We start from the raw sequence: 26087 nt of genomic DNA, 5'->3' as shown, positions 1-26087 counted from the left end.
AAGAAAGAATGACCTGTGTGCAGTAACAGTATGAGAAGATTATTGTTGAGAGTACATGCGCACAGTATGGCTGTAGCTAGATACTTTTGGATAATGATGGAATAGGTCCCAGTGAGGAAGTAATCATGTCTAAGACTGAGCATGAGAAGGAACAGGAGTGGGGGGAGGGGGTGGGGGGGGGGGTGGAGAGTGACAATGAGTCGACAACTATGGAAACTGGCAGAGAGGGCAGCACTATACCAAGGTTTTAAGGCATCTGTAAGCAACCTGGTTTTAATGACTAACTGAAAACTAACAGATGTTATATGTTTCCTAAAATATAAATATATAAAATATAAAAAATCTTCCTTTTCAACATATTGCCATCACACATTCTAAATAATACATCAACATAGAGTTAAAAACCACTCCATTGAAGGGCATTGTCTGAAAGTCAGTCTCACCTCTCTGCTTATTGTCAAATACTGTTGCTTCTTATTTCAGAAACTGCCTTTTACCATCCCTGAGTTGGTTCATTCCTCTCCATGTCGGAGTTCTGATGGAATATTGTACACAGGTAAAGATAATTGGTTTATTAACTAGCTCTTTATCTCTTTGCATTGTTATAGAAAAGCAATTTTTATATATGTAGAGATCCCTCTCCCAGATGAAGGCTTCCCAGGTTACATACCACATCATAGCCAGCACTAAGAGCAGCAGTGCTAAGTTGTTCGCCAGTGTTTCTCTCCAGTGCCTGTCCTCCACTCATTATTCCTCCTGCTCATATCACAGACAATCTCAGGGACACAATTTATAGGTAACTACAGGTTTGAACCATCAGGTCCTATCACATCATGGCATAGCACATTGGAGCAGTATGCTGCACTGCTTCTACTAATCACCTTTTATTCAGATAAAGTCAGAAAGGCTTTGTTATTATAGTGTTTGCATACGTTCATGTCTTTGTATATGTGCTTGTACCTGTGTTTTTGTGTGTGCGCACATGTGCTGATGCCTGTGTGCGTACAGTTGTCTTTGTGTGTGACTGCTTGTACTTGTGTGCATATTCATAGTAGATATGTGAATAAATCATAATTTAATATAATTCTAATTCTGGGAGTAAACAATGCAAGAAGAAAAAATACAGTGTGAGAAATGGCTCACCACACCCATTCCTTCAAACAGATTAAGCACAGTTTTACATTGTCAGGGACTCCAGCCAATTTATTCAATCTCCAGAAACAGGTGAGTAAGCACAGATAAGTGGCGACTGGCCTGTGGAATTTTAATCTGGCACTGATAGACTGAGATCCTTTTACTAACATTAAAATCTGCCTTTTGCAACCCTGACTAGTTACATTCCTCAGACGAAATCTCCATAGTCCCAGAAGCACAGAAACAATTATGTTCCAGAGTCACTGGCAATTTCTGTATGCACTTATCCTTAGAACCTGTATTCATAGAATCATAAAAATTTACAGCATGGAAGGAGGCCATTCAGCCCATTGTGTCTGCGCTGGTCGACAGTGAGCCATCCAGTCCAATCCCACTTTCCGGTTCTTGGTCCATAGCCTTGTAGATTACGGCACTTCACGTGCATATTCAAGTACTTTTTAAATGTTATGAGGGTTTCTGCCTCTACCACCCTTTCAGGCAGTGAGTTCCAGATTCCCGACACCCTCTGGGTGAAATAATTTCCCCTCAAATCCCCTCTAAGCTCCTTCTTCTTAGCCTAAATCTATGCCCTCTGGTTATGAACCCCCTCAACCAATGGAAATAGGGCCTTTCTATCCACTCTATCTAGACCCCTCATAATTTTATGCACTTCAATTAGTTCTCCCCTCAGCCTCCTCAGTTCCAAAGAACACAATCCTAGCCTATCCAGTCTTTTCTCATAACTAAAATTCTCCAGTCCAGGCAACATCCTCGAAATCTCCTCTGTACCCTCTCTAGTGCAATCACATCTTTTCTATAGTGTGGTGATCAGAACTGCATGCAGTACTCAAGCTGCAGCCAAACCAGTTTAAAGAGTTCCAGCATAACCTCCCTCCTCTTACATTCTATGCCTTGGCTAATAAAGGCAAGTATGCCTCTTGACCACCTGTCCAGCCACCTTCAGGGATCTGTGGACATGCACTCCAAGGTCCCTCTGTTCCTCTATACGTCTCCTACCATTTATTGTGTATTCCCTTGCCTTGTTAGCTTTCCCCAAATGCATTACCTCACACTTCTCGGGATTGAATTCTGTCTGCCACTGTCCTGCTCACCTGACTAGTCTATTGATATCTTCCTGCAATCTACAGCTTTCTTCTTCATTATCACTCATACAGCCATATTTTTGTATCGTCCGCAACTTCTTAATCATACCCCCTACATTCAAGTCCAAATCATTGATATATACCACAAAACGCAAGGGACGTAGTATTGAGCCCTACAGAACCTCACTGGAAACAGCCTTCTAGTCACTACATCATTCATTGACTTTTTGCTTCCTGACTTTGAGCCAATTTTGGATCCAACTTGCCATTTTGCCATGGATTCCATCGGCTTTTACTTTTGTGATCAGTCTATCATGTGGGACCTTAACAAAAACCTTGCTAAAATCCATATAGATTACATCAAATACAATACCCACATCAACCCTCATTCTTACCTCCTCAAAAAGTTCACTCATCTTAGTCAGACACAACCTCCTTTAACAAATCCGTGCCGACTGCCTTTGATTAATCCATGTCTTTCTAACTGAAGCTTTATCCTGTCCTTCAGAATTTTTTCCAATAATTTGCCCACCACCGAGGTTAAGCTGATTGGCCTGTAATTACTCGGTCTATCCCTTTCTCCCTTTTTAAACAATGTCTTCCAGTCCTCTGGCACTGCGCCTGTAGCCAGAGAGGATTGGAAAATGATGGTCAGAACCTTTGCCAATTCTTTTCTTGCTTCCCTTAACAACCAAGGATGCATTTCATTTGGGTTTGGGGATTTATCCACTTTCAAAGATGTTAAACCCCTGAATATTTCCTCTCTCACTTTGATAATTTAATCTAATATTTCACACTCCTCCTCTCTGACTGCTATGTCTGTATCTTTCCTCTCTTTTGTGAAAACAGATGCAAAGTATTCATTAAAAAGCATATGCACGACCCCCCACCTCCACCCACAGGTTACGTTTAAGTTCCCTAATAGTCCCCGAATCTTTCTTTAGTTATTCTCTTGCTCTTTATGTATTTATAAAAAGTCTTTTGGTTTTCCTTGATTTTACTTGCCAATATTTTTTCACACCCTCTTTTTGCTTTTCTAATTTTCTTTTTAATTTTGCCCCTCCTCTACTCTTTTTATACTCTTCTAGGTCTTCTGCAGTATTGAGCCCTCAATATCTGTCATAAGCTTCCCTTTTTTCTTTATCCTCTCCTTTAAGTTCCTTGACATCCATTCCTGTATTAATCAGATATCTACCCAGCTCCTTTTGAAGACTTTAACTCTTTTCAGTGCTTGTCTGTTTCACATATCTACTCCTTTATGGGCAAATATATTTCAAAAAAAATTATAATTTTATTGATTAATTCAAAAGATTTATCTGTGACGCTGTTAACTCAGTGACAGCAGGCTTATTGGTTTACCTTGTAGAGGCTCAGTGCCAACTTTCAGACACTTCTTCCTACCTCCCCCTGGACCATGACCCCACCATCGAACATCAAACGACTGTCCACAGGACTGTCACTGACCTCATCTCCTCTGGAGATCTTCCCTCTACAGCTTCCAACCTCATAGTCCCGCAACCCCGGACAGCCCGCTTCTACCTCCTTCCCAAAATCCACAAACAGGACTGTCCCGGCAGACCCACTGTGTCAGCCTGCTTCTGCCCCACTGAACTTATTTCTTCCTATCTTGACTGTATTCTCTGCTGGTCCAGTCTCTTCCCACCTACATCTGTGACTCTTCTGACGCCCTACGCCATTTTGACAATTTCCAGTTTCCTGGCCCCAACTGCCTCCTCTTCACTATGGACGTCCAATCTCTCTACACCTCCATCTCCCACCAGGACGGTTTGAGGGCTCTCCACTTCTTCCTTGAACAGAGGCCCAACCAGTCCCCATCCACCAACACCCTCCTCCGCCTGGCTGAACTTGTTCTCACATTGAACAACTTCTCCAAGGAGTTCCCCTTGTCCTCTCTTTCCACCCCATCAGCCTCCATATCCAAAGGATCATCCTCCGCTATTTCCGCCACCTCCAGCGTGATGCCACTACCAAACGCATCTTACCCTCCCTTCCCCTGTCAGCATTCCAAAGGGATCGTTCCCTGCGCGACACCCTGGTCCACTCCTCCATTACCCCCACCACCTCGTCCCCTTCCCACAGCACCTTTTCCTGCAATCGCAGGAGGTGTAATACCTGCCCATTTACCTCCTCTCTCCTCACTATCCCAGGCCCCAAACACTCCTTTCAGGTGAAGCAGCGATTTACTTGTACTGCTTTCAATGTAGTATACTGTATTTGCTGCTCACAATGTGGTCTCCTCTGCAATAGGGAGACCAAGCGTAGACTGGGTGACTGCTTTGCAGAACACCTCCGCTCAGTCCGAAAGCATGACCCCGAGCTTCCGGTTGCTTGCCATTTCAACACTCCCGCCTGCTCTCATGCTCACATCTCTGTCCTGGGATTGCTGCAGTGTTCCAGTGAACATCAACGCAAGCTGGAGGAACAGCATTTCATTTACCAGTTAGGCACACTGCAGCCTACCGGACTGAACATTGAGTTCAATAATTTCAGAGCATGACGGGTCCCCCACTTTACTTTTATTTTTAGTTATTTTTTCTTTTTTTTATATTTTTTTGTGTTTATTTTATTTTATTTTATCTTAGTTCGTTCAGTTTGCCTACCCACTTTTTTTTCACGTTTGTACTTGTGGCTGTTCAGTTTTCAGTCCGTTAACACCCTGTCTGTACTAATGCTTTGTCTTTCAGCACACCATTAACATATTGTTTGCCTTTGCTCCATGACCACCTGGTCGGTTATTCTCTGTGACCTTGTCCTATCTACATCTTCTCCTTTGTTATCTGTTGCCCCACCCCTGCTTTACTTGCTTAAAACCTTTCACATTTCTAATATCTGCAAGTTCTGAAGAAGGGTCACTGACCTGAAACGTTAACTCTGCTTCTGTCTGCATAGATGCTGCCAGACCTGCTGAGTATTTCCAGCATTTCTTGTTTTTGTTTCAGATTTCCAGCATCCGCAGTATTTTGCTTTTATACTATTATTGGTTTTTAGTTTAGTTTAGTTTAGTTTAGAGATACAGCACTGAAACAGGCCCTTTGGCCCACCGAGTCTGTGCCGACCATCAACCACCCATTTATACTAATCCTACACTAATTCCATATTCCTACCACATCCCCACCTGTCCCTATATTTCCCTACCACCTACCTATACTAGGGGCAATTTATAATGGCCAATTTACCTACCAACCTGCAAGTCTTTTGGCTGTGGGAGGAAACCGGAGCACCCGGAGAAAACCCACGCAGACACAGGGAGAACTTGCAAACTCCACACAAGCAGTACCCAGAATTGAACCCGGGTTGCTGGAGCTGTGAGACTGCGGTGCTAACCTCTGCGCCACTGTGTGGTTTACTGCATCATTTCTGCAATTGGCATCAATTCCATGATTTATAATAATAATTCTGCATGTATTTTATTTGACGTCTCTGTTCCTCTCGCAGAAGCTGTTCTGAAATAGGGCAGTTTTTTAATAGCTTTTCATTATGACACTTGGCTGCCAAGTTGTAAGTTTTAAAATAATGTGAGGTGTTCTTTTTCTTGTACCAGGTAAGAAACAGGACTTATGGTTTGTAGTGGATCCCACGACTGGAGAAAAGCAGACCACGCTGACCACAGATATGTCAGAGAACATCTGTCCATCTGCCCCGCTCCTGTACATTGGGCGGACAGGTGAGAGTATTCAAAGGCTGAATCTGCGAATCAGGAATTAAGTTATGAGGAAAGGTTTGGGACACTGGGTTGCTCTGTAAAAGTTTTCGAGATTATGAAGGAAAATTGTTCACTATGGTGTAGGGTCCAAATCCCGGGGAGACAAGTTAACGATAAGTTGGGAGTCAGTGTCATTTATCGCATAGGAGGAGGCCATTCAGCCTATCGAGTTCATGCCGGCTCTCCATGGAGCATTCCAGTCAGTTCCACTCCCCCGCTCGATCCCTGTAGTCCTGCAAGTTTATTTCCTTCAAGTGCCCATCCAATTTCCTTTTGAAATCATTGATTGTCTCCGCTTCCACTACCCTCGTTGGCAGTGAGTTCCAGGTCATTACCACTTGCTGTGATAAAAGTTCTTCCTCACATTCCCCCTGCATCTCTTGCCCAAAACCTTCAATCTGTGTCCACTAGTCCTTGTACCATCAGCTAATAGGAACAGTTTTGCCTTGTCTAACTTATTTAAGCCTGTCATAATCTTGTACACCTCTATCAAATCTCCCCTCAATCTCCTTTGCTCCAGGGAGAACAAACCCAGCTTTTCCAACCTAACCTTGTAACTAAAATCCCCATCATAAAACCATTCTGGTAAATCTCCTCTGCACCCTCTCAAGGATCCTCGCAACCTTTCTAAAGTGTGGTGACCAGAACTGGATACAGTGCTCTATTTGGGGCCTAACCAAAGCTTTATAAAGGTTCAGCATAACTTCCCTGCTTTGTACTTAAGAAGCCCAAGATCCCATAGGCTTTGCTAACCACTCTCTCAATATGTCCTGCCACCTTCAAAGATTGTTGCACATGCACCCCCAGGTCCCTCTGTTCCTGCACGCTCTTTAGAACTGCACCATTAAGTCTGTATTGCCTCACCTTAGCCCTTCTGCCAAAATGCATCAGCTCACATTGTTCTCAATTAAATTCTATCTGCCCATTCTGCTAGCCTAGCTACGTCCTGTTGTAGGCAGTTCGTATCATCCTCATTGTTTGCTCCTCCAAGTTTAGTATTTTTGGCAAATTTTGAAATTCTACTCTGTATTCCAAGATCGAGGTCATTTATATATAGCAAAAAAAGCAGCGGTCCTGGCACCGACCCTTGGGGAATATGACTGTCTACCAGAAATAAAAACAGAAAGTGCTGGAAATACTCAGCAGGTCTGGCAGCATCTGTGGAGAGAGAAGCAGAGTTAACTTTTCAGGTCTGTGACCTTTCATCAGAACTGGTAAAGGTCAGAAATGTAATAGGCCTTGAGCAAGTGAAGTGGGAGGGGGGAAAGAAGAACAAAAGGGAAGGTGTGTGATAGGGCACCCCGCGCCCCCGCCACACTTCTCAGCATTGTTAGTATTGTCCAAAGGAAAGTGAAAAAGGCCACTACTATATGATACCAGTTCTGCTGCAGGAGTTGCCAGAAAACTGCCTAATAAATGACCGATAACCGCCTGTGGGACTCCACTCTGGATTTTCTGTCGGGGTTTATCTTCCTTCCAGAGACACCGACAAGGCAGTGAGGCAATTTACCCATAGCTGGGGATCTGGTTCGTGGGCACCAGGGTAGAACCACTCGTCAGTGGGCCTGCATGCCATGCATCTAAGGGCCAAGCCTCCTCTGAGTCCCCAGTAGTTTAGCCTGGGACCGTGAGGTGCCCAGTCTATGTATGCTGCCACAGGGAGATACTACATAGGGCTTGCTGACGGAGAGGCTATGTACTGGCAGGGAGAGGCTTACACACTCAGCTTTCTTTTTTGCAATACTTGTACTGCTAGCCAGCAGTGAGAGCTGAAAGTGAGAGGTGACAAGCAGACTAACCTCTATGCACCACCCACTACCCATCACTTGACACATCACATCAACTGGAGACTCACAATGGTGATTAACCTTCACCTAAAACAAATGATTAGGTCATTTACTTCATTGCTGTTTGTGGGAGTTTGCTATGCACAAATTGGCTGCCGTATTTCCTACATTACAACACTGACTACACTTCAAAAGTACTTAATTGACTGACCAGCACTTTGGCCGTGAAAGGCAAGGTCTTTCTTTCACATCGAAAAAGACTTCAGTGCTTGAAGGACAGGAAATCTACTATCTTTAGCATATGGTTCAGCATAATAAAACATTTCTCTGTGACGAGCTGGTCAGTAAAATAGTGTTAGGTATTATAGTTATGAGTTTCTATTACAGGTGCAATTAATAAAGGATGGCGGTGACATCTAGTGGTAGAAGTCGAGTAATGTGACAGAACAGAACAACCTTTAAATTTACTTTGTTCAAACATTTATAACACCACACAGTTCCAAGCTTCAAAACTATATCTGTCTGATAAATAAAATAACAATGGAATTGGAAGCTTCAGGTTGTGATATAAGTACAAGTTGTTATTGAAACAACCTCTATTAGTCCAACCAATTGTTTGTTTATACAGTGGCCTGTATTTTGCTGTCAGCAGTCACTGTCATTACTTCTCTGAAACTGACGGCAACTTCTGGAATCCATATATATGCAGTTAAACACGGAAATTCAGAACTTGCTGTCAGTGATCCTATGCTTCTCCATAGGATGTACTATTGAAGTCCCTGCAGTTTGTAATCAAGTAGAAATCACCGAACTGATGAGAATGTTTTATGCTGAAATATCACTGTTTAAAAAAAACCCGAAAAGTTATACTTTGTTAATGAGGTGTAACTGGATTTTTTAAAATGGTGTACTAAGTCATAAGTACTGCTGAAGAACCTCTCTGGCCCCGGAAAACTAATTTTATATTTGTGTAATGTCAAATTTTCCATTCTGATTTATTCCAAGTCTTTTAATATAATATAACAATTTTTTTTAATGTTTATGAAATTTTAGCTTTTAGTGTGTATGCCCCAATAATTTATTTCACTCTCTAAAATTTAAGTAAAAAGTGAAGGATAATTGATGTATTTTACTTCCTGGTTTGCTGTCTGTAAGAATACTTCAATATGATTGGCTGCTGATCCCACTTGATGACATTATTGTTGCTGAATGCCTAGCGATCCCCTTGACTTGGCTCCAGATTCAAACTAATATCGGGAAAAGTGAAATCCGCACACAGAGATCGCTAGATATTTATGGGCAGCTTTCTTCGAGGTCAGCAATGAGTGCCGGCTCTCCTCCGCTGATCACAAAATCCGGTATGATGTGTGCTGGTTGGGTTATTTTATATTTGCAGGGAATGCTGTTCTCTCATGACAGATAGCAGTGGATATATTGCGTAGTGGGATGAGTGTATAAGGACAATTTTGACAAAAACCTCAGATAGATTCTGTCATTTGAAATGTAACGGCAGGCAGCATTCATCTACTGTAGTGAAGCTGACATATAGTCCTGCAAACAAAAGGCCAATATTCTGACTGTAGCATTTAAACCCCTGTAAAATTCCTTGATTTATATTGAAAAAGAAAAGTTCTGAAGCTATTTGCTGAATGTTTTCCATTTCACATTTTGACAGAATATATGATCACTATGTACGACACCAAGACTCGTGAACTTCACTGGAATGCTACCTACTACGACTATTCTGCTCCTTTATGCAACGAGAACACAGACTACAGTAAGTTTTGTGTTTGTTTTAATTAGAGAACTTTAAAATTACATTTTCAGGAACTCACTGCCAGTTAGAATCTTTTGAACGTAATTTGAACCCACTTCCTGAGTGAAGTTTCAGCTCCTCATTTGCTGAAATCACTATTAGGCGGGTGAAATTGACGCAGATTCCATGTTTCTGATTTGTGCAGAAATGGCTCATTTTGCATCAAATGGGGATGGTTTGGTGGTGACTGTGGACAGGGAGTCAGGTGATGTCCTTTGGATGCAGAACTATGGCTCCCCCGTGGTGGGAATGTTCATTTGGCAACAGGACAGCCTGCATCGGATACCTCATCTCAATGTTGCCATGGAAACCCTGCGATACCTCACTTTTAACTCTCAGGACATCCGAATGATAAAGTGGAAGTATCAGTTCCCTAAAGAGCCCTCCACCACAAAGACCCAACTGGTGTAAGTTGATTCTTTCTTAATCCTAATGTAATCCCCTAAAGTCTAATAGATAACAACTGGTTTTCATTACCAGCATGGAAAGGAATATTATGGGATGCAAGGCAAAGGCTGCCAGAAAAACATTGCCTTTTTAACTTGTGTCTGTGCTCTAGTTATTCTGTCCATTGTTTGCTTCCCTCTGGCTTCTGTTAGTAATTCAGTGTAAATCATTGACAAAGGCCTCACCATTGCCTCTCTGCACTAGCTTCCAGAAGGCACAAACAAGTGCCTGGGGAGACTGTTCCTTTAGATTTCCTTCCTCACAGCAGTAAGATTGAACTTGTGAACTCAGAGGCCAGGGGGAATCAAACCTGCAGCTCACCACTGATACCGTGCAATAGTACTCCAAACTAGTATTGCAGCTTTAGTAGAGATACAGTTGAACTCCTCAGAGTTTACTTTCCAACTTGCGAAGCTGTATTTGAGACCACCATTATGAGACAAGGCTTTGTCTCTTCCAGTCACAGCTTTTCAATGAATAATACAACAACATAGTAAAGCATCCCAAAGCACTTCACAGGAGCATTATCAGACAAACACTAAGCCAAAGAAGAATATATTAAGAGGGGTGAATAAAAGCTTTGCCATAGAGGTATGTTTTAAGGAGGGTCTTAAAGGAAAAGAGGTGTAGAGACAAAGAGATTTAGGGAGTGAATTCCAGAGTTTAGGACCTAGAGAGCTGAAGGCATAGCCACCAATAGTGAGGTGACAGGAGCGGGGGATTCACAAGAGGCCACAGCTGGAGAATGCAGAGTCGTCAAAGGGCTGGAGGATATTACAGAGATAGGGAGGGGTGAGGCCATGGAGGATTTGTACATGAGAATGAGAAGTTTACAATTGAGGCATTAGTGGAGCGGGAGCCAGTGTAGGTCAGCGAGGACAGGGATAATGGGTGAGCAGGGCTTTATGAGGGTTAGAATACGGGCAGCAGAATTTTGAATGAGCTCAAGTTTATAGAGGGTGGAAGATGGGAGACTGGTCAGGAATTAATAACTTCTCGTAATTTAATTATAGTTCTTCCAAATTGTATGGTACTGTAATTGCAGAATTCTGGAAAGGATGGATTTACATTGAACTGTTTTGTTAATAACTCAATCACTGAGCTCACAATGCACAATGCTGCTCAATATATTTAGTGTGCTTCGTGCCACAACCAGTGAGCCCCAAGAGTAGATCACAACATTGAAATCACTGCAGGTTTTCCTTATTGTTTCTAACGTATACTGTTTAACTTTTATGTCAGAGCTTCATTCTGTGTACTTGTGTCAACAACAGCTATCAATGACTTTGATGCAGCATGACAATTAAAGCAGTGAAATTCTATGACCAGTATTAGAATCTATCTCTCGTACAATACATCTGTTGGGTTAATGAGTACCGTTAACTGCAGTCATTATTTTTATTTTATGTTCTTGAAAATTATCATGTGGATGTATGGTTTTCCAGTAATTAAACATGCTATGTATTTTAATCCTTATCCTTTTGTTACAGTCCCACACTTTATGTCGGGAAACATGCATCTGCCTTCTATGCCTCATCATCACTTGTCCATGAAGGTGTCGCTGTAGTGGTAAGTACACAACTCCGTGAGGGCCAGCACACTATCGTTGTGAAGTTACTTGCTGCAGGCTGATCTGGATTAGCAGCACTGGAAAGAAACATTGAGTTTCTGAAAAACGTGTAAATGTCAACAGGGAATCTTAACAACTTCTTGTTTTCAGAAGGATTGGGGAAAGGACTTGGGACAGAAAGTACTTTGCTTGCCTTTTATTAATTTACTCAGCTTTAGAGAATGCTGCATGGGAATTTGTTTTGATCTAAAAAAGGTACTGAACCTCCTGTCTTTTTCCCAGCCTCGTGGAATCACCATTGCCCGTGTTGATGGCCCCACAACCGATGATGTCACTGTGCGGGAGAGAGGTGCATGTGAAAGAACTCCAAGCACTCATGTCAGATATCCACAGGGGAATATCCTGTCATCTGGTAACCTCAAGAACCAATGGCTCTTCATAGGTATGTAATTAACCTCCCAGTGTTGTAATGACCAGGAAACTCATGATATTTGACTACAAAATATGTCTTAATCAAAAATTATATACAGGTGCACTGGCCATCTGTTTTGTGATAATACGTAGATTCTTTTGCACTGCTAATTTCTGCACTCAGTGAGTTCCCAATTTCACTTGGGCCATGTGAGGAAGGTGGTGAGCAGGTGTGAGGTAAAGCCGTTGAAAGCAGGCAGATTAGAAAAGTCTCAGCCTAGGAGCTCAAATTCCTGGTATGGGATTCCAAGCTGCAACCCTTCTGAACTAGAAATGAAAGTGCTCCCAACTGACCCATGCCGCTTTATTTAAGGCCTCCATTAAAATAGTAATAATGTAATTTTATACGAATGAATTAAGTGTGAATGAATGTATGGTTGCTAAATTTGCTGACGACACAAAGATAGGTAGGAGAGTAAGCTGTGCAGAGGACATAAGGAGTTTGCAAATGAATATAGATAGGTTAAGTGAGTGGGCAAATATTTGGCAGATGGAGTATAATGTGGGAAAGTGTAAACTTGTCCACTTTGGCCAGAAAAATGGAAAAGCAGCATGTTATTTAAATAGAGAGGCTGCAGAACTCTGTGATGCAGAGGGATCCGGGTGTCCTAGTACACGAAACACAAAAAATTAGTATGCAGGTACAGCAAGTGATTAAGAAGGAAAATGGAATGTTGTCATTTATTACAAGGGGTGTGAAATATAAAAGTATAGTTGTTTTGCTACAGTTGTACAGGGCATTGGTGAGACCACATCTCAAGTATTGTGTACAGTTTTGGTCTCCTTACTTAAGAAAGGATATAAGTGTATTGGTAACAGTTCAGAGAAGGTTCACTCAACTCATTCCTGGGATGAGAGGTTTATCTTATGAGGAAAGGTTGGACAGGTTGGGTCTGTATTCATTGGTGTTTAGAAGGATGTTTCTATGACTCATGTAAAGTGATCTTATTGAAATATAAGATCCTGAGGGGACTTGACAGGGTGGATGTTGAAAGGATGTTTTCCCTTGTGGAAGAGACTAAAACTCGGGAGCACAGTTTAAAAATAAGGGATCTCCCATTTAAGACAGGGATTAGGAGAATTTCCTTCTCTGAGGGTGATGAGTCTGTGGAACTCCCTTTCCCGGAGAGCAGGGCCATTGAATCTTTTTAAGGCAGAAGTAGAAAGATTCTTAACAAACAAGGGAGTCAAGGGTATCGGGGGTAGGCAGGAAAGTGGAGTTGTGTCCACAAACAAATCAGCCATGATCTTATAGAATGGCAGAGCAGGCTCAAGGGGCCGATTAACCTACTCCTGCTCCTAGTTCGTATGTTGGTATGTTCATATTTGTTCCTATTTATATAGTGCTTACCACAGTGCTGAAAGTCAGTGAATTGCTGTTGAAATGCAGTGACTGAGGGTTGGGTACAGATCAGCCATGATCAAATTGAATGGCAGAGCAGGCTCCAGGGGCTGAATGGCCTTCTCCTGTTCCTATAAACTAGGTACATACACCCGCAGTCACATGTGAAGTGGGCACATGGCAGACAGTGAGTGGACAGCTTGTAGTTTTTGTGATGTGCAACTATCAGTTAAAGCTTTACATATGGTGTTATCTTGTACATTAAGCTTTAATGTGGAATAGTGGTAGAGAACCTTTTCATTGAAAGAATCTAGCAGCCCATTTGATTTTTTGATTTGAAGGTCACCATGAGCTGCCACCCGTAGCACACACCACAATCCTGAGGACATTTCCAGATCCACTGAAGAAGAACGACAAGGCAGTCATCACTACAAAGACTAACACCCGGACTCTTGACGAAGTAAGTTGCAAGCAATTCACTTTATTTTTAAATGCTGATTTGTATCTATTTTTATCTCTCATGCTGTGCATTGTCTCTATATAAAGACAGAACTGCTTTAAACTCAGCTGCAAGGAATGCACTGATATGATTCTGCACGGTTGTCCTCTCTTCCTGAAGTGACATAGCTACTTCGAGGACATCACAAAAATGAATCCATGCCTTGTCACCTTGCAGCACATTGCTGCCTCATGCACTTCATTGGGTACAAAGCTGCACCTCTCAATCCCATTTACATTGACTTTTGAAAACAATTAAATATAATCCATAATCTGTGCTGAATATAACAAACATTATTATAAAATGGAACAACAGCAACGACTTGCATTTATATAGCACCTTTAGGGGTATGTCATGCCTGGCGAAACTGATTGAATTTTTTGAAGAGATGATTAAAGTAGTGGACAGGGGAATGTCTATGGATGTTATTTATGTGGACTTCCAGAAGGCATTTGAAAAAGTCCCTCATAATAGACTGTTAAGCTAAAGTTCAAACTCATGGAATTGAAGGTAAATTATCGACCTTTTTAGGAAATTGGCTGAACGGCAGGAGACAAAGAGAGAAATGATAATGAGCAGGTACTCTAATCGGCAGAATGTGATTAGTGGGGCTGAATCTTCTGTGCCGCCCCGCCCCCTCCCAGTCACATGGAGAGGGCAGGCTGTCCATCCCCGGCAATGGGTCAGCTGCCTGTGCGCAGGCGCTGATGCCATTTTTAAAGGGCTGTTAGCCCTACTGGGAAATTTAAATATTTAAAGATAAAGAAAATAAAAATAAATAAAGACATTTCTTCTGCCCCTTTCCCACCCTCACAGTAACAATGAAATTAATTATTTGCCCTCTTCCCCTTCCTAAAGCACTCACCTTGTCCATCTGACCCCCCCCAATTGCATAAACTTTAAACTCCAACCCTTCCCACCATCCCCTACTCCCATGATGTTACTTTGACCCCATTCCCCCCTATCCTGCACTGATAACTTGCCTCCTCCCCCTCCCCAGCAGTGTGGCGCCTCGTTTCCCTGGATGGGGATCCGAAGGCGCGGGAGTGTCGGCCACTGGGCCGAAGATCGTAGTGGGACATGAGGCGGTGGCGTAAGTATAATTTATTCATTCATTTTAATTTAAATATTCAAATGGGGGTCCCGTTGCCGAGTGGCAGGATGGCTGCCACGAGGCCTCACCGCCACCGGTAATATCGGGCTGGGCCCTCCTCAACAGCCCTCTTCTAGAGGCATCTTCAAGCTCCCCCCCCAACCCCAACACGGACCCCGACACCGGCCATGGTGTCTCGCAAGGATCTGTGTTGATGCCTCAACTATTCACTGTATTGTTGATGGGATAGAAAGCAACATATCCAAATTTGCCGATGACACAAAGATAGGCGATATTGTAAGCAGTGCAGATGAAAGTTGTAAAACAGTAAAGAGATATCAATAGATTAAGTGAATGGGCAAAACTGTAGCAAATGGATTTCATTGCAGGAAAATTTGAGGTCATCCACTTTGGACCTAAAAAGGACAGAACAGGGTACTTTCTAAATGGTGAAAAGCTAGAAAAAGTGATTGTCCAAAGCCACTTGGGGGTTCCAGGTACACAGATCATTAAAATGTCATTTGCAGAAAATAATCAAAAATGGCAAATGGAATGCTGGCCTTTATATCTATAACAGGAGTCGGCAACCTTTTCCTGAGTGAGAGCTACTTCTAATAAAGGAAAAGAATGCGTTTGCTGACAATGCCACCACTAGGTGCCACACTACTTGTGCATATGCAAATGATTGAAATGTCCGCGACGACACAGGCAGCTGCCAATAATAAAGATGGCGCTGCTCAATTTGGCACAAAAGGCCCTTCCCCCATAGCCACTTCTCTTTGCCCCCCAATCTAGCCTGTTCACTGCTACCCCTCGCCAGTCGCCTCTCATGCCCCCTCCCCGCCACACTCTCCCCACTTTGCGCTGACTGCTCCCTGCTCGAACACACCCTCACTGTTCACTCCCCTGCTTCATCGCTGTTTGACAGTCACTCCCTCGCTGCTCGGCCCCCTTGCTCGCTTGTTGCCCTGGCATTCACCACTGGGTTCCCCGCTCACCACTCATTCCCCCAGCATTCGCCGCTTGCTCCCTGCTCGGCCCCCCGCTTGCCACTCCTTTGGAGTTCGGCGCTGGCCACCACCGCTTGCTGTTCCCGTTGTGACATCAGTACATAGTGACATCAGTGCGCGGTGGCATCAGGATGCGCATGTGCGGATTAATGCTGGCAGGATGATGTGAGTGATCAGGAGCATTATGCGAGCTACTCAAAGGCCGGTTCGAACTACCAGTAGCTTGCAATCTATGTGTTGGCAACCTCTGATCTAGAGGAATAGAATACAAGGAGGCAGAAGTCATGCTTCAGCTATACAGAACCTTGGTTAGACCACACCTGGAGTACTGTGAGCAGTTCTGTGCACCACACCTTAGGCAGGATATATTGACCTGGGAGAAAGTGCAGCGTAGAATTGCTAGAATAATACCTGGACTCCGAGGGATCAGCTCCGAGGAGTGATTAAATAAACTAAGGTTATCTTCCCAGGAATTTAGAAGGTTAAAGGAGTGACTTGCTCAAAGTGTTCAAGATATTACGGGGAACAGATAGGGTAGATTGGGAGAAACTATTTCCGCTAGTTGGGGCGTTTAGTATGAGGGGCCAGGTCAAAAAGTTAGAGCCAGATCTTTCAGGAGTGAAATTAGGAAACGCTTCATGCAAAGCATGGTAGAAGTTTGGAACTCTGTTCCACAAATTATAATTGCTATATCAGTTGTTCATTTTAAAACTGATTAATACTTTTGCTTAACAAAAATATATCAAGGAATTTGGGGCAAAGGTGGGTTTGGAGTTCCCTTATAGATCAGCCATGATCTCTTTGAATGGCAGAACAGGCTCAAGGGGCTAAATGGCCTACTCCAGTTCCTATCTTCTTATTGCAGTAAAATATCCCAAGGTGCTTCACAGAAGCATTATCAAACAAAATTTGACATTGTGCCACACAAGGAGATATTAGGACAGATGACCAAAAGAAGTAGGTTTTAAGGAGAGATCTGCAGTCTTCGAAATCTGGGCTCTTGCCCATTCCCGATTTTAATCGCTTCATCATTGGTGGCTGTGCCTTCAGCTGCTGAGGTTTTAAGGAGGGTCTTAAAGGAAGAGAGAGGCAGAGAGGATTAGGGAGGGCATTCTAAAGCTTATGGCTGGAGGGATTTGAAAATAAGGATGAGAATTTTAAAATTGAAATATCACTGGGAGCCATTGTAGGTCAGCGGTGCATCAAGTGTTCTCGATTGGATCTGGTCAGTCTGCATCATAAACTTAAGGAAAGACAAGGTGCAAGTTAAGATACTGGCAGCAGAGTTTTGCATGAGCTCAAGTTTATGGAGGGTGGAAGATGGGAGGCTGTCCAGGAGAGCATTGCAATAGTCACGTCTAGAGGTAACATAGAAACATAGAAAAATAGGAGCTGGAGTAGGCCATTTGGCCCTTCGAGCCTGCTCCGCCATTCAATACGATCATGGCTGATCATCCAAATTCAGTAGCCTGTTCCCATTTTCTCCCCGTATCCCTTGATCCCATTAGCTCTAAGAACTATATCTAACTCTTTCTTGAATATGTTTAATGATTTGGCCTCAACTGCTTTCCGTGGTAGAAAATTCTACAGGTTCACCACTCTCTAGGTGAAGAAATCTCTCCTCATCTCAGACCTAAATGACTTACCCCTTATCCTTAGACTGTGACCCCTGGTCTTGGACTCCCCCGCCATCGGGAACATCCTTCCTGCATCTAGTCTGTCCAGTCCTGTTAGAATTTTGTAGGTTTCTATGAGATCCCCTCTCATTCTTCTAAACTCTAGCGAATACAAGCCTAATCAACCCAATCTCTCTTCATATATCAGTCCTGCCATCCCAGGAATCAGTCTGGTGAACCTTCACTGCACTCCCTCCATAACAAGAACATTCTTCCTCAGATAAGGAGACCAAAACTGCACACAATACTCCAGATGTGGTCTCACCAAGGCCTTGTATAATTGGAGGAAGATATTCGTGCTCCTGTACTCGAATCGTCTCGCTATGAAGGCCAACATACCATTTGCCTTCTTAACTGCCTGCTGCACCTGCATGCTTACTTTCAGCGACTGGTGCACAAGGACCCCCAGGTCTCGCTGCACCTCCCCCTTCCCAATCGCCATTCAGATAATCTGCCTTTCTGTTTTTGCCACCAAAGTGGATAACCTCACATTTATCCATATTATACTGCATCTGCCATGTATTTCCCCACTCTCTCAACCTGTCCAAATTACACTGGAGCTTCTCTGCATCCTCCTCACAGCTCACACTCCCACTCAGCTTTGTGTCGTCTGCAAACTTGGATATATTACATTTAATTCCTTCATCTATATCATTAATTTATTTTATGAATAGCTGGGGTCCTTCGCAATGATACCTGCGGCACCCCACTAGTCACTGCCTGCCACTCGGAAAAAGACGCGTTTATTCTTACTCTTTGTTTCCTGTCTGCCTACCAATTCTCTATCCATGTCAGTACCTTACCCCCAATCCCATCTGCTTTAATTTTGCACGCTAATCTCTTAAGTGGGACCTTATCGAAAGCCTTCTGAAAGTCCAAATACACCACATCCACTGGTTCTCTCTTATCTATTCTACTAGTTACATCCTCAAAACATTCCAGTAGATTAGTCAAGCATGATTTCCCTTTCATAAATACGTTGATTTTGTCTGATCCTGTCATTGTTTTCCAGGTGCTGTGCTATTACATCTTTTATAATGGACTCTAGCATTTTCCCCACTACTAAAGTCAGGCTAACCAGTCTATAATTCCTGTTTTCTCTCAACCTCCTTTTTTAAATAGTGAGGTTACATTAGCTACCCTCCAATCCGTTGGAACTGTTCCAGAGTCTCTAGAATTTTTAAAAATGACCAGCAATGCATCTACTATTTCTAGGGCCACTTCCTTATGTACTCTGGGATTTAGATTATCACGCCCTGGGGATTTATCGGCCTTCAATCCCATCAATTTCCCTAACGCCATTTCCCTACTAATACTGATTTCATACAGTTCCTCCTTCTCAATAGACCCTATGTTCCCCAACATTTCTGGGAGATAATTTGTGTCCTCCTTTGTGAAGACAGAACCAAAATATGTATTGGTCTGCCAGTTCTTTGTTCTCCATTATAAATTCCCCCGTTTCTGACTGTAAGGGACCCACACTTGTCTTCAATAATCTTTTTCTCTTCACATATCTATAGGAGCTTTTACAGTCAGTTTTTATGTTCTCTGCAAGCTTACTCTCATACTCTATTTTCCCCTTCTTAATCAGACCCATGGTCCTCCTTTGCTGGATTCTAAACTGCTCCCAATCCTCAAGTTTGCTGATTGTTCTGGCCATTTTATATTTCTCCTCCTTGGATCTAATACTATCCCTGATTTCTTTAGTAAGCCACAGTTGAGTCACCCTTCCTGTTTTATTTTTGCGCCAGACAGAAATGAACAATTGTTGTAATTCATCCATGCGCTCTTTAAATGCTAGCCATTGATTATCCACTGTCAACCCTTTAAATAACGTTCCCCAATCTATCATAGCCAATTCGCGCCTCATACCTTCATAGTTTCCTTTATTTAGATTCAAGACCCTAGTCTCGGAATCAACTCTGTCACTCTCCATCTTAATGAAGAATTCTAACATGTTATGGTCGCTCCTCCCCAAGGGATCCCACACAACAAGATTGTTAACTAGTCCTTTCTCATTACACAATACCCAGTCTAGGATAGCCTGTTCTCAAGTTGGTTCCTCAACGTATTGGTCCAAAAAAACCATCACGTATGCATTCCAGGAACAAAAGGTTCCAAGATAGTTGCTACAATTGTAATTTCTCTTTCCATTTTTTATTCACGCTCAATACAACAGCTTCCAAGCCTCCTATGATCTAAAACCAATTTTTGTCCCTGAAGTGACTTGGGTAGCTTGTTTCAGGATTGGCACTCATACCATGAACTGCTGGGATATATACTGGAAATAGTTTGGGATAGCCACTCTTTATTTATGACCTCTCTGATAGGTAGAAAAGCACCAAGTCAACAGACTATATATTTCAGACTAGACTATAAACTATATTTATTGGAAGGTATAACTTGTTACGAGTCATTCCATTTTTTTGTTAAATTTTGAGAATTTGTGTTTTAAAACTGAAAAGGAATCCATGGATGTGTTCTTTGTTTACAAGGGTCACTGAGAGGTTTGAATTGTAAACAGTTACTGGAAGGCACCTGTCTTCAAATAATTACCTGGCAGGGGTTGTTTTTGACTTGGGAAAGCTGTTTACAGAGAAGTGACAGGTCAAGGTTTTTAGAGGTCTGCAGGCTTGACTCCTGACATTGTTTATGGCTTCGCTTTGGGCAGTGAGTTGGGATATGGACAATAGTTTGAAATGACAGTTGGAGAAAACTTGCCAAGAAGAACAAACCACCCCATCTCAGTCTGTTCCAGCAGTTTGGAAAAAGCCTTCCAGTTTTCCATCTCTCGAGAAGCTGAAAAGCAAGTGTAATAAGCAGACTGAAACTGTGGCTGCATTCCTCCTATAAGGCCTGTGTCTGAAACCTCTGTTGTTGCATTTCCTGGAAGCCTACCCAAACTGATCTTCAACATCATCTGAAAAGAACTATTTGGGACGCCAAACCAAAACAAAGGCCATCTTTCCATATCTTCTCTTTCTTCTTCAAGAATTAGCAAGTATTTGACCCAAGTGTTTTTTTTTGTAATAGAGCTCTAAAACACAAATCATTTTATTTTTCTGGTTAACCGGTGTATGTGTGTTTGTGAGTGTGAGGGGTCATGGTAAAAGGGAACTTTAATATTTCAGTCAGTGTGTTTATGCTTTACTTCATTACTGGTTATAGAACATAGAACAGTACAGCACAGTACAGGCCCTTCGGCCCACGATGTTGTGCCGAACCTTTAGCCTACTCTAAGATCAAACTAACTACCTACCCTTCATTCTACTATCATCCATGTACCTATCCAAGAGTCGCTTAAATGTCACGAATGTATCTGCTTCTACTACCACCGCTGGCAGCGCATTCCACGCACCCACCACTCTCTGTGTAAAGAACCTACCTCTGACATCTCCCCGAAACCTTCCTCCAATCACCTTAAAATTATGCCCCCTGGTGATAGCCCTTTCTGCCCTGGGAAAAAGTCTCTGGCTATCCACTCTATCTATGCCTCTCATCATCTTGTACCCCTCTATCAAGTCACCTCTCATCTTTCTTCGCTCCAATGAGAAAAGCCCTAGCTCCCTCAATCTTTTTTCGTAAGACATGCCCTCCAGTCCAGGCAGCATCCTGGTAAATCTCCTCTGCACCCTCTCTAAAGCTTCCACATCCTTCCTATAATGAGGCGACCAGAACTGAACACAATATTCCAAGTGTAGTCGAATCAGGGCTTTATAGAGCTGCAGCATAACCTCGCGGCTCTTAAACTCAATCCCCCTGTTAATGAAAGCCAACGCACCATACGCCTTCTTAACAACCCTATCAACTTGGGTGGCAACTTTGAGGGATCTATGGACGTGGACCCCAAGATCCCTCTGTTCCTCCACACTACCAAGAATCCTGTTTTTAAGCCTGTATTCTGCATTCAGATTCGACCTTCCAAAATTAATCACTTCACACTTTTCCAGGTTGAACTCCATCTGCCACTTCTCAGCCCAGCTCTGCATCCTGTCAATGTCCCGTTGCAACCTACAACAGTCCTCCACACTATCCACAAGTCCAGCAACCTTTGTGTCATCGGCAAACTTACTAACCCAGCCTTCCACTTCCTCATCCAAGTCATTTATAAAAATCACAAAGAGCAGAAGTCCCAGAACAGATCCCTGCGGAACACTACTGGTCACCGAGCTCCAGGCTGAATACTTTCCATCTACTACCACCCTCTGTCTTCTATGGGCCAGCCAATTCTGTATCCAGACAGCCAACTTCCCCTGTATCCCATGCCTCCCCACTTTCTGAATGAGCCTACCATGGGGAACCTCATCAAACGCCTTGCTAAAATCCATATACACCACATCCACTGCTCTTCCCTCATCAATGTGTTTTGTCACATCTTCAAAGAATTCAATAAGGCTTATGAGGCATGACCTGCCCCTCACAAAGCCATGCTGACTGTCTCTAATCAAACCATGCTTTTCCAAATAATCATAAATCCTGTCTCTCAGAATCCTCTCCAATAATTTGCCCACTACCGACGTAAGACTGACTGGTCTGTAATTCCCAGGGTTATCCCTATTCCCTTTCTTGAACAAGGGAACAACATTTGCCACCCTCCAATCATCCGGTACTACTCCAGTGGACAGTGAAGACGCAAAGATCATCGCCAAAGGCGTGGCAATCTCTTCCCTCGCTTCCTGTAATATCCTTGGGTATATCCCGTCTGGCCCCGGGGACTTATCTGTCCTCATATCATTCAAAATTTCCAGCACATCCTCCCTCTTAACCTCAACCTGTTCGAGCATATCAGCCTGTTTCACGCTGTCCTCACAAACGACCAGGTCCCTCTCACTAGTGAATACTGAAGCAAAGTATTCATTTAGGACCTCCCCTACCTCCTCCGACTCCAGGCACAAGTTCCCTCCACTATCCCTGATCGGCCCTACCCTCACTCTGGCCATCCTCTTGTTCCTCACATAAGTGTAGAACGCCTTGGGATTTTCCTTAATCCTACCCGCCAAGACTTTTTCATGTCCCCTTCTAGCTCTCCTAAGTCCATTCTTCAGTTCCTTCCTGGCTACCTTGTAACCCTCTAGAGCCCTGTCTGATCCTTGCTTCCTCAACCTTAAGTAAGCTTCCTTCTTCCTCTTGACTTGCTGTTCCACATCTCTTGTCATCCAAGGTTCCTTCACCCTACCATCCCTTCCTTGCCTCATCGGGACAAACCTATCCAGCAGTCGCAGCAAGTGCTCCCTAAACAACCTCCACATTTCTGTCGTGCATTTCCCTGAGACTTGTTTTATAAAAACTGATAATTTTGTTGTTTATTAAAGAAACCTGGATGGTGTGTTTTATTCTGGGATAAAAATAGAGTCTAAATAGATTGATCGTATCAGTAAGTGGGAAAAAATTTAAATATATCTTGTGACCCGTGGAGAAGTGGAAATAGAATAAACAGTGCAATCCTCCCGCCTCGGTCGTAACAAACTTTATATAGAAGCATATACATATATCTAAATTTTTAAAAATAATCTTGTCTTTCCTTAAGTTTATGATGCAGAATGACCAGATGCAATCGAAAACACTTGAAGAAAGTTATCGGATGGACGGTGAAATGAAGCAGGCGACTGCAAGCGAGATTGTGCCTGACTTGGGAAACCAGGACATCCTGACTGTGACCATATTCACTGTGCTAGTAGGAGGCTGGGTGGTGTTTCTAATTATGTATCCAAAAGTAAGTTATTTTAACTACACAGAGTTTTGCGATGTACACCATTAACCTGATGTTACAGTGACCCCGCTGCCCCATCTCCTCTACATTAACCTGGTGTTACAGTGAACCCTCCTCCACCCCCAGCTGCTCGACATTAACCTGGTGTTACAGTAATCATCCCCCAGTTCTACATTCGCCATGTGTTACAGTGACCCCTCCACTGCCCCCGTCCCCAGCTCCTCTTCATTAACCAAGTGTTACAGTGAGCACTCCCCCACTCCTGCTCATTCATCCTCCTTGCTGGTCTGCCTCTCGCAGTACTCACTGACAGAAGTAAACTGATATGCCACTGGGCTTAAACACTACTGTGAGCTGTACTCCTGTGAGTCGGACATCTCCCAGTCCGCGCTTGATGCTCTCCTACAACTTCCTGTCATGGATGAGTTAGATGAAGAGCCCTCATCGCTGGAGCTTGAGAAGGCCATTGACCGTCTAGTGAACAGAAGGGCACCTGGCAAGGACGAAATCCCAGCCAAACTGCTCAAGCACGGAAAGTCCCATCTATTGCCACACCTTTATGCCCTTCTTCTCTGCTAGAAAGTAGGCTCTGTTCCACAGGAGATACGTGATGCCAAAATAATCACACTATACAAAAACAAAGGCAACAAAGGAGACTGCAGAAATTACAGAGGCATCTCACTCCTTAGCGTCATGGGGAAGGCCTTTGCTCGGGTCATACTTAAAAGACTCTATCTACTTGCAGACCGAGTGTATAGGAAGTGCGGTTTCCCTGCCAGCAGACCTACTGTGGACATTAAATCTTCTCCATACGCCATCTTTAAGACAAGTGTAGGGAACAGAGTATACCCCTTTACCTTACTTTCGTAGATCCCACTAAGGCATCTAACACTAACGGCAGAGCAGTGCTATACAAGATTTTGGAAAAAATTGGCTGTCCACCGAAGCTCCTCAGTCTCATCTGCTCCTTCCATGACAACATGCCCAGCATTGTACAGTTTGATGGCTCCACTTCTGACAGTTTCGTAGTGAAAATGGAGGGAAACAGGGTTGTGTCTTAACCCCCATGCTTCTCCATGCTTCTGATCTCCCCCGTCCCTGCAGATATGGAAGGAGTCTACTTGCACACTAGGTCAAACGGTAAGCTCTACAATCTATCAAAGCTGAAAGCGAAGACAAAAACACAGCACATCCTGATCAGAGAACTCCTCGACGCTGATGATGCTACGCTAGTCACTCACATGGAAACTCAGCTACAAAGACTCATGGACTGACTCTCCCATGCCTGTAGCTTGTTCTCATTGACTATAAGTGCCAAGAAAACTGTGGTCATGAGTCTTTGTAGCTGAGTTTCCATGTGAGTGACTAGCGTAGCATCATCAGCGTCGAGGAGTTCTCTGATCAGGATGTGCTGTGTTTTTGTCTTCGCTTTCAGCTTTGATAGATTGTAGAGCTTACCGTTTGACCTAGTGTGCAAGTAGACTCCTTCCATATCTGCAGGGACGGGGGAGATCAGAAGCATGGAGAAGCATGGGGGTTAAGACACAACAAGGTGTTGCATCTCCGCCCCGATCACACTAATTAACACCCCATTGGAAGTGGTTAACAAATTCAGATACTTTGGGTCCACAGTGATAGACAATCTGTCCCTTGATGCAGAGTTCGATACACGCATAGTGAAAGCAGCTACCACCTTTGGTTGACTCGTGAAACGTGCATGTGGTAACACCAAGCTGAGCCTTAGGACCAAGCTGATGGTTTGTAAGGCCTGTGTTGTTAGCACCTTGCTGTATGGCTGTGAAATATGGGCAACTTACAGTTACCAGGAAAAGAAGCTCAATACTTTTCATCTTCTCTGTCTGCAGCACATTATGGGTATATCCTGGCAGGACAAAATCACGAATGTGGCGGTCCTGTCAAGGACAGAGCTCTCAAATGTGTTGGCACTAATCGAACAGAGGTGACTTTGGTGGATTGCACATGTCCGCAGGATGGAAGACACATACCCAAGAACAAAGAACAGTACAGCACAGGAACAGGCCCTCCAAGCCAGCGCCGATCTTGATGCCTGTCTGAACTAAAACCTTCTGCACTTCCGGGGACCGTATCCCTCTATTCCCATCCTATTCATGTATTTGTCAAGATGCCTCTTAAACGTCGCTATCGTACCTGTTTCCACCACCTCCCCCGGCAGCAAGTTCCAGGCACTCACCACCCTCTGTGTAAAGAACTTGCCTCGCACATCCCCTCTAAACTTTGCCCCTCGCACCGTAAACCTATGCCCCCTAGTAACTGACTCTTCCACCCTGGGAAAAAGCTTCTGACTATCCACTGTGTCCATGCCACTCATAACTTTGTAAACCTCTATCATGTCGCCCCTCCGCCTCCGTCGTTCCAGTGAAAACAATCCGAGTTGATCCAACCTCTCCTCATAGCTAATGCCCTCCAGACCAGGCAACATCCTGGTAAACCTCTTCTGTACCCTCTCCAAAGCCTCCTGTATGGTGAGGTAACTGGGGCCAGATGACCAGTGGGGTGCCCAAAACTCAGCTTTAAAGATGCTTGCAAGTATGACATGAAGGCCCTAAATGTAGACTATTGCAGTTGGGAGTCACTAGTTGGCAAAAGAGGGAAATGGCAATACATCCTGTGAACTGGTGTGCACTACCACGACAAACTGGCTACAGCAGCTTGGCAACAGGTGC

General features: G+C 43.6%; 1 protein-coding gene across 3 annotated transcripts in view; it reads left to right on the top strand.

Moving 5' to 3' along the window:
• The window catches only part of ern2 (endoplasmic reticulum to nucleus signaling 2), an 88633-nt gene that overhangs the window by 44065 nt on the left and 18481 nt on the right, over positions 1-26087 (top strand). For all 3 annotated transcript variants that reach the window (XM_068056036.1, XM_068056037.1, XM_068056038.1), the window contains exons 5-12: positions 484-556; positions 5800-5922; positions 9424-9525; positions 9710-9971; positions 11502-11580; positions 11864-12023; positions 13736-13854; positions 23200-23385. In XM_068056036.1, coding sequence (XP_067912137.1) covers positions 484-556; positions 5800-5922; positions 9424-9525; positions 9710-9971; positions 11502-11580; positions 11864-12023; positions 13736-13854; positions 23200-23385 — 1104 coding nt within the window. The remainder of the gene's footprint in view (positions 1-483; positions 557-5799; positions 5923-9423; positions 9526-9709; positions 9972-11501; positions 11581-11863; positions 12024-13735; positions 13855-23199; positions 23386-26087) is intronic.

Source organism: Heterodontus francisci, chromosome 24 (assembly GCF_036365525.1).
Source record: "Heterodontus francisci isolate sHetFra1 chromosome 24, sHetFra1.hap1, whole genome shotgun sequence".
Classification (NCBI taxonomy): Eukaryota; Metazoa; Chordata; class Chondrichthyes; order Heterodontiformes; family Heterodontidae; genus Heterodontus; species Heterodontus francisci.
This window is presented reverse-complemented; position numbering and strand designations above follow the sequence as displayed.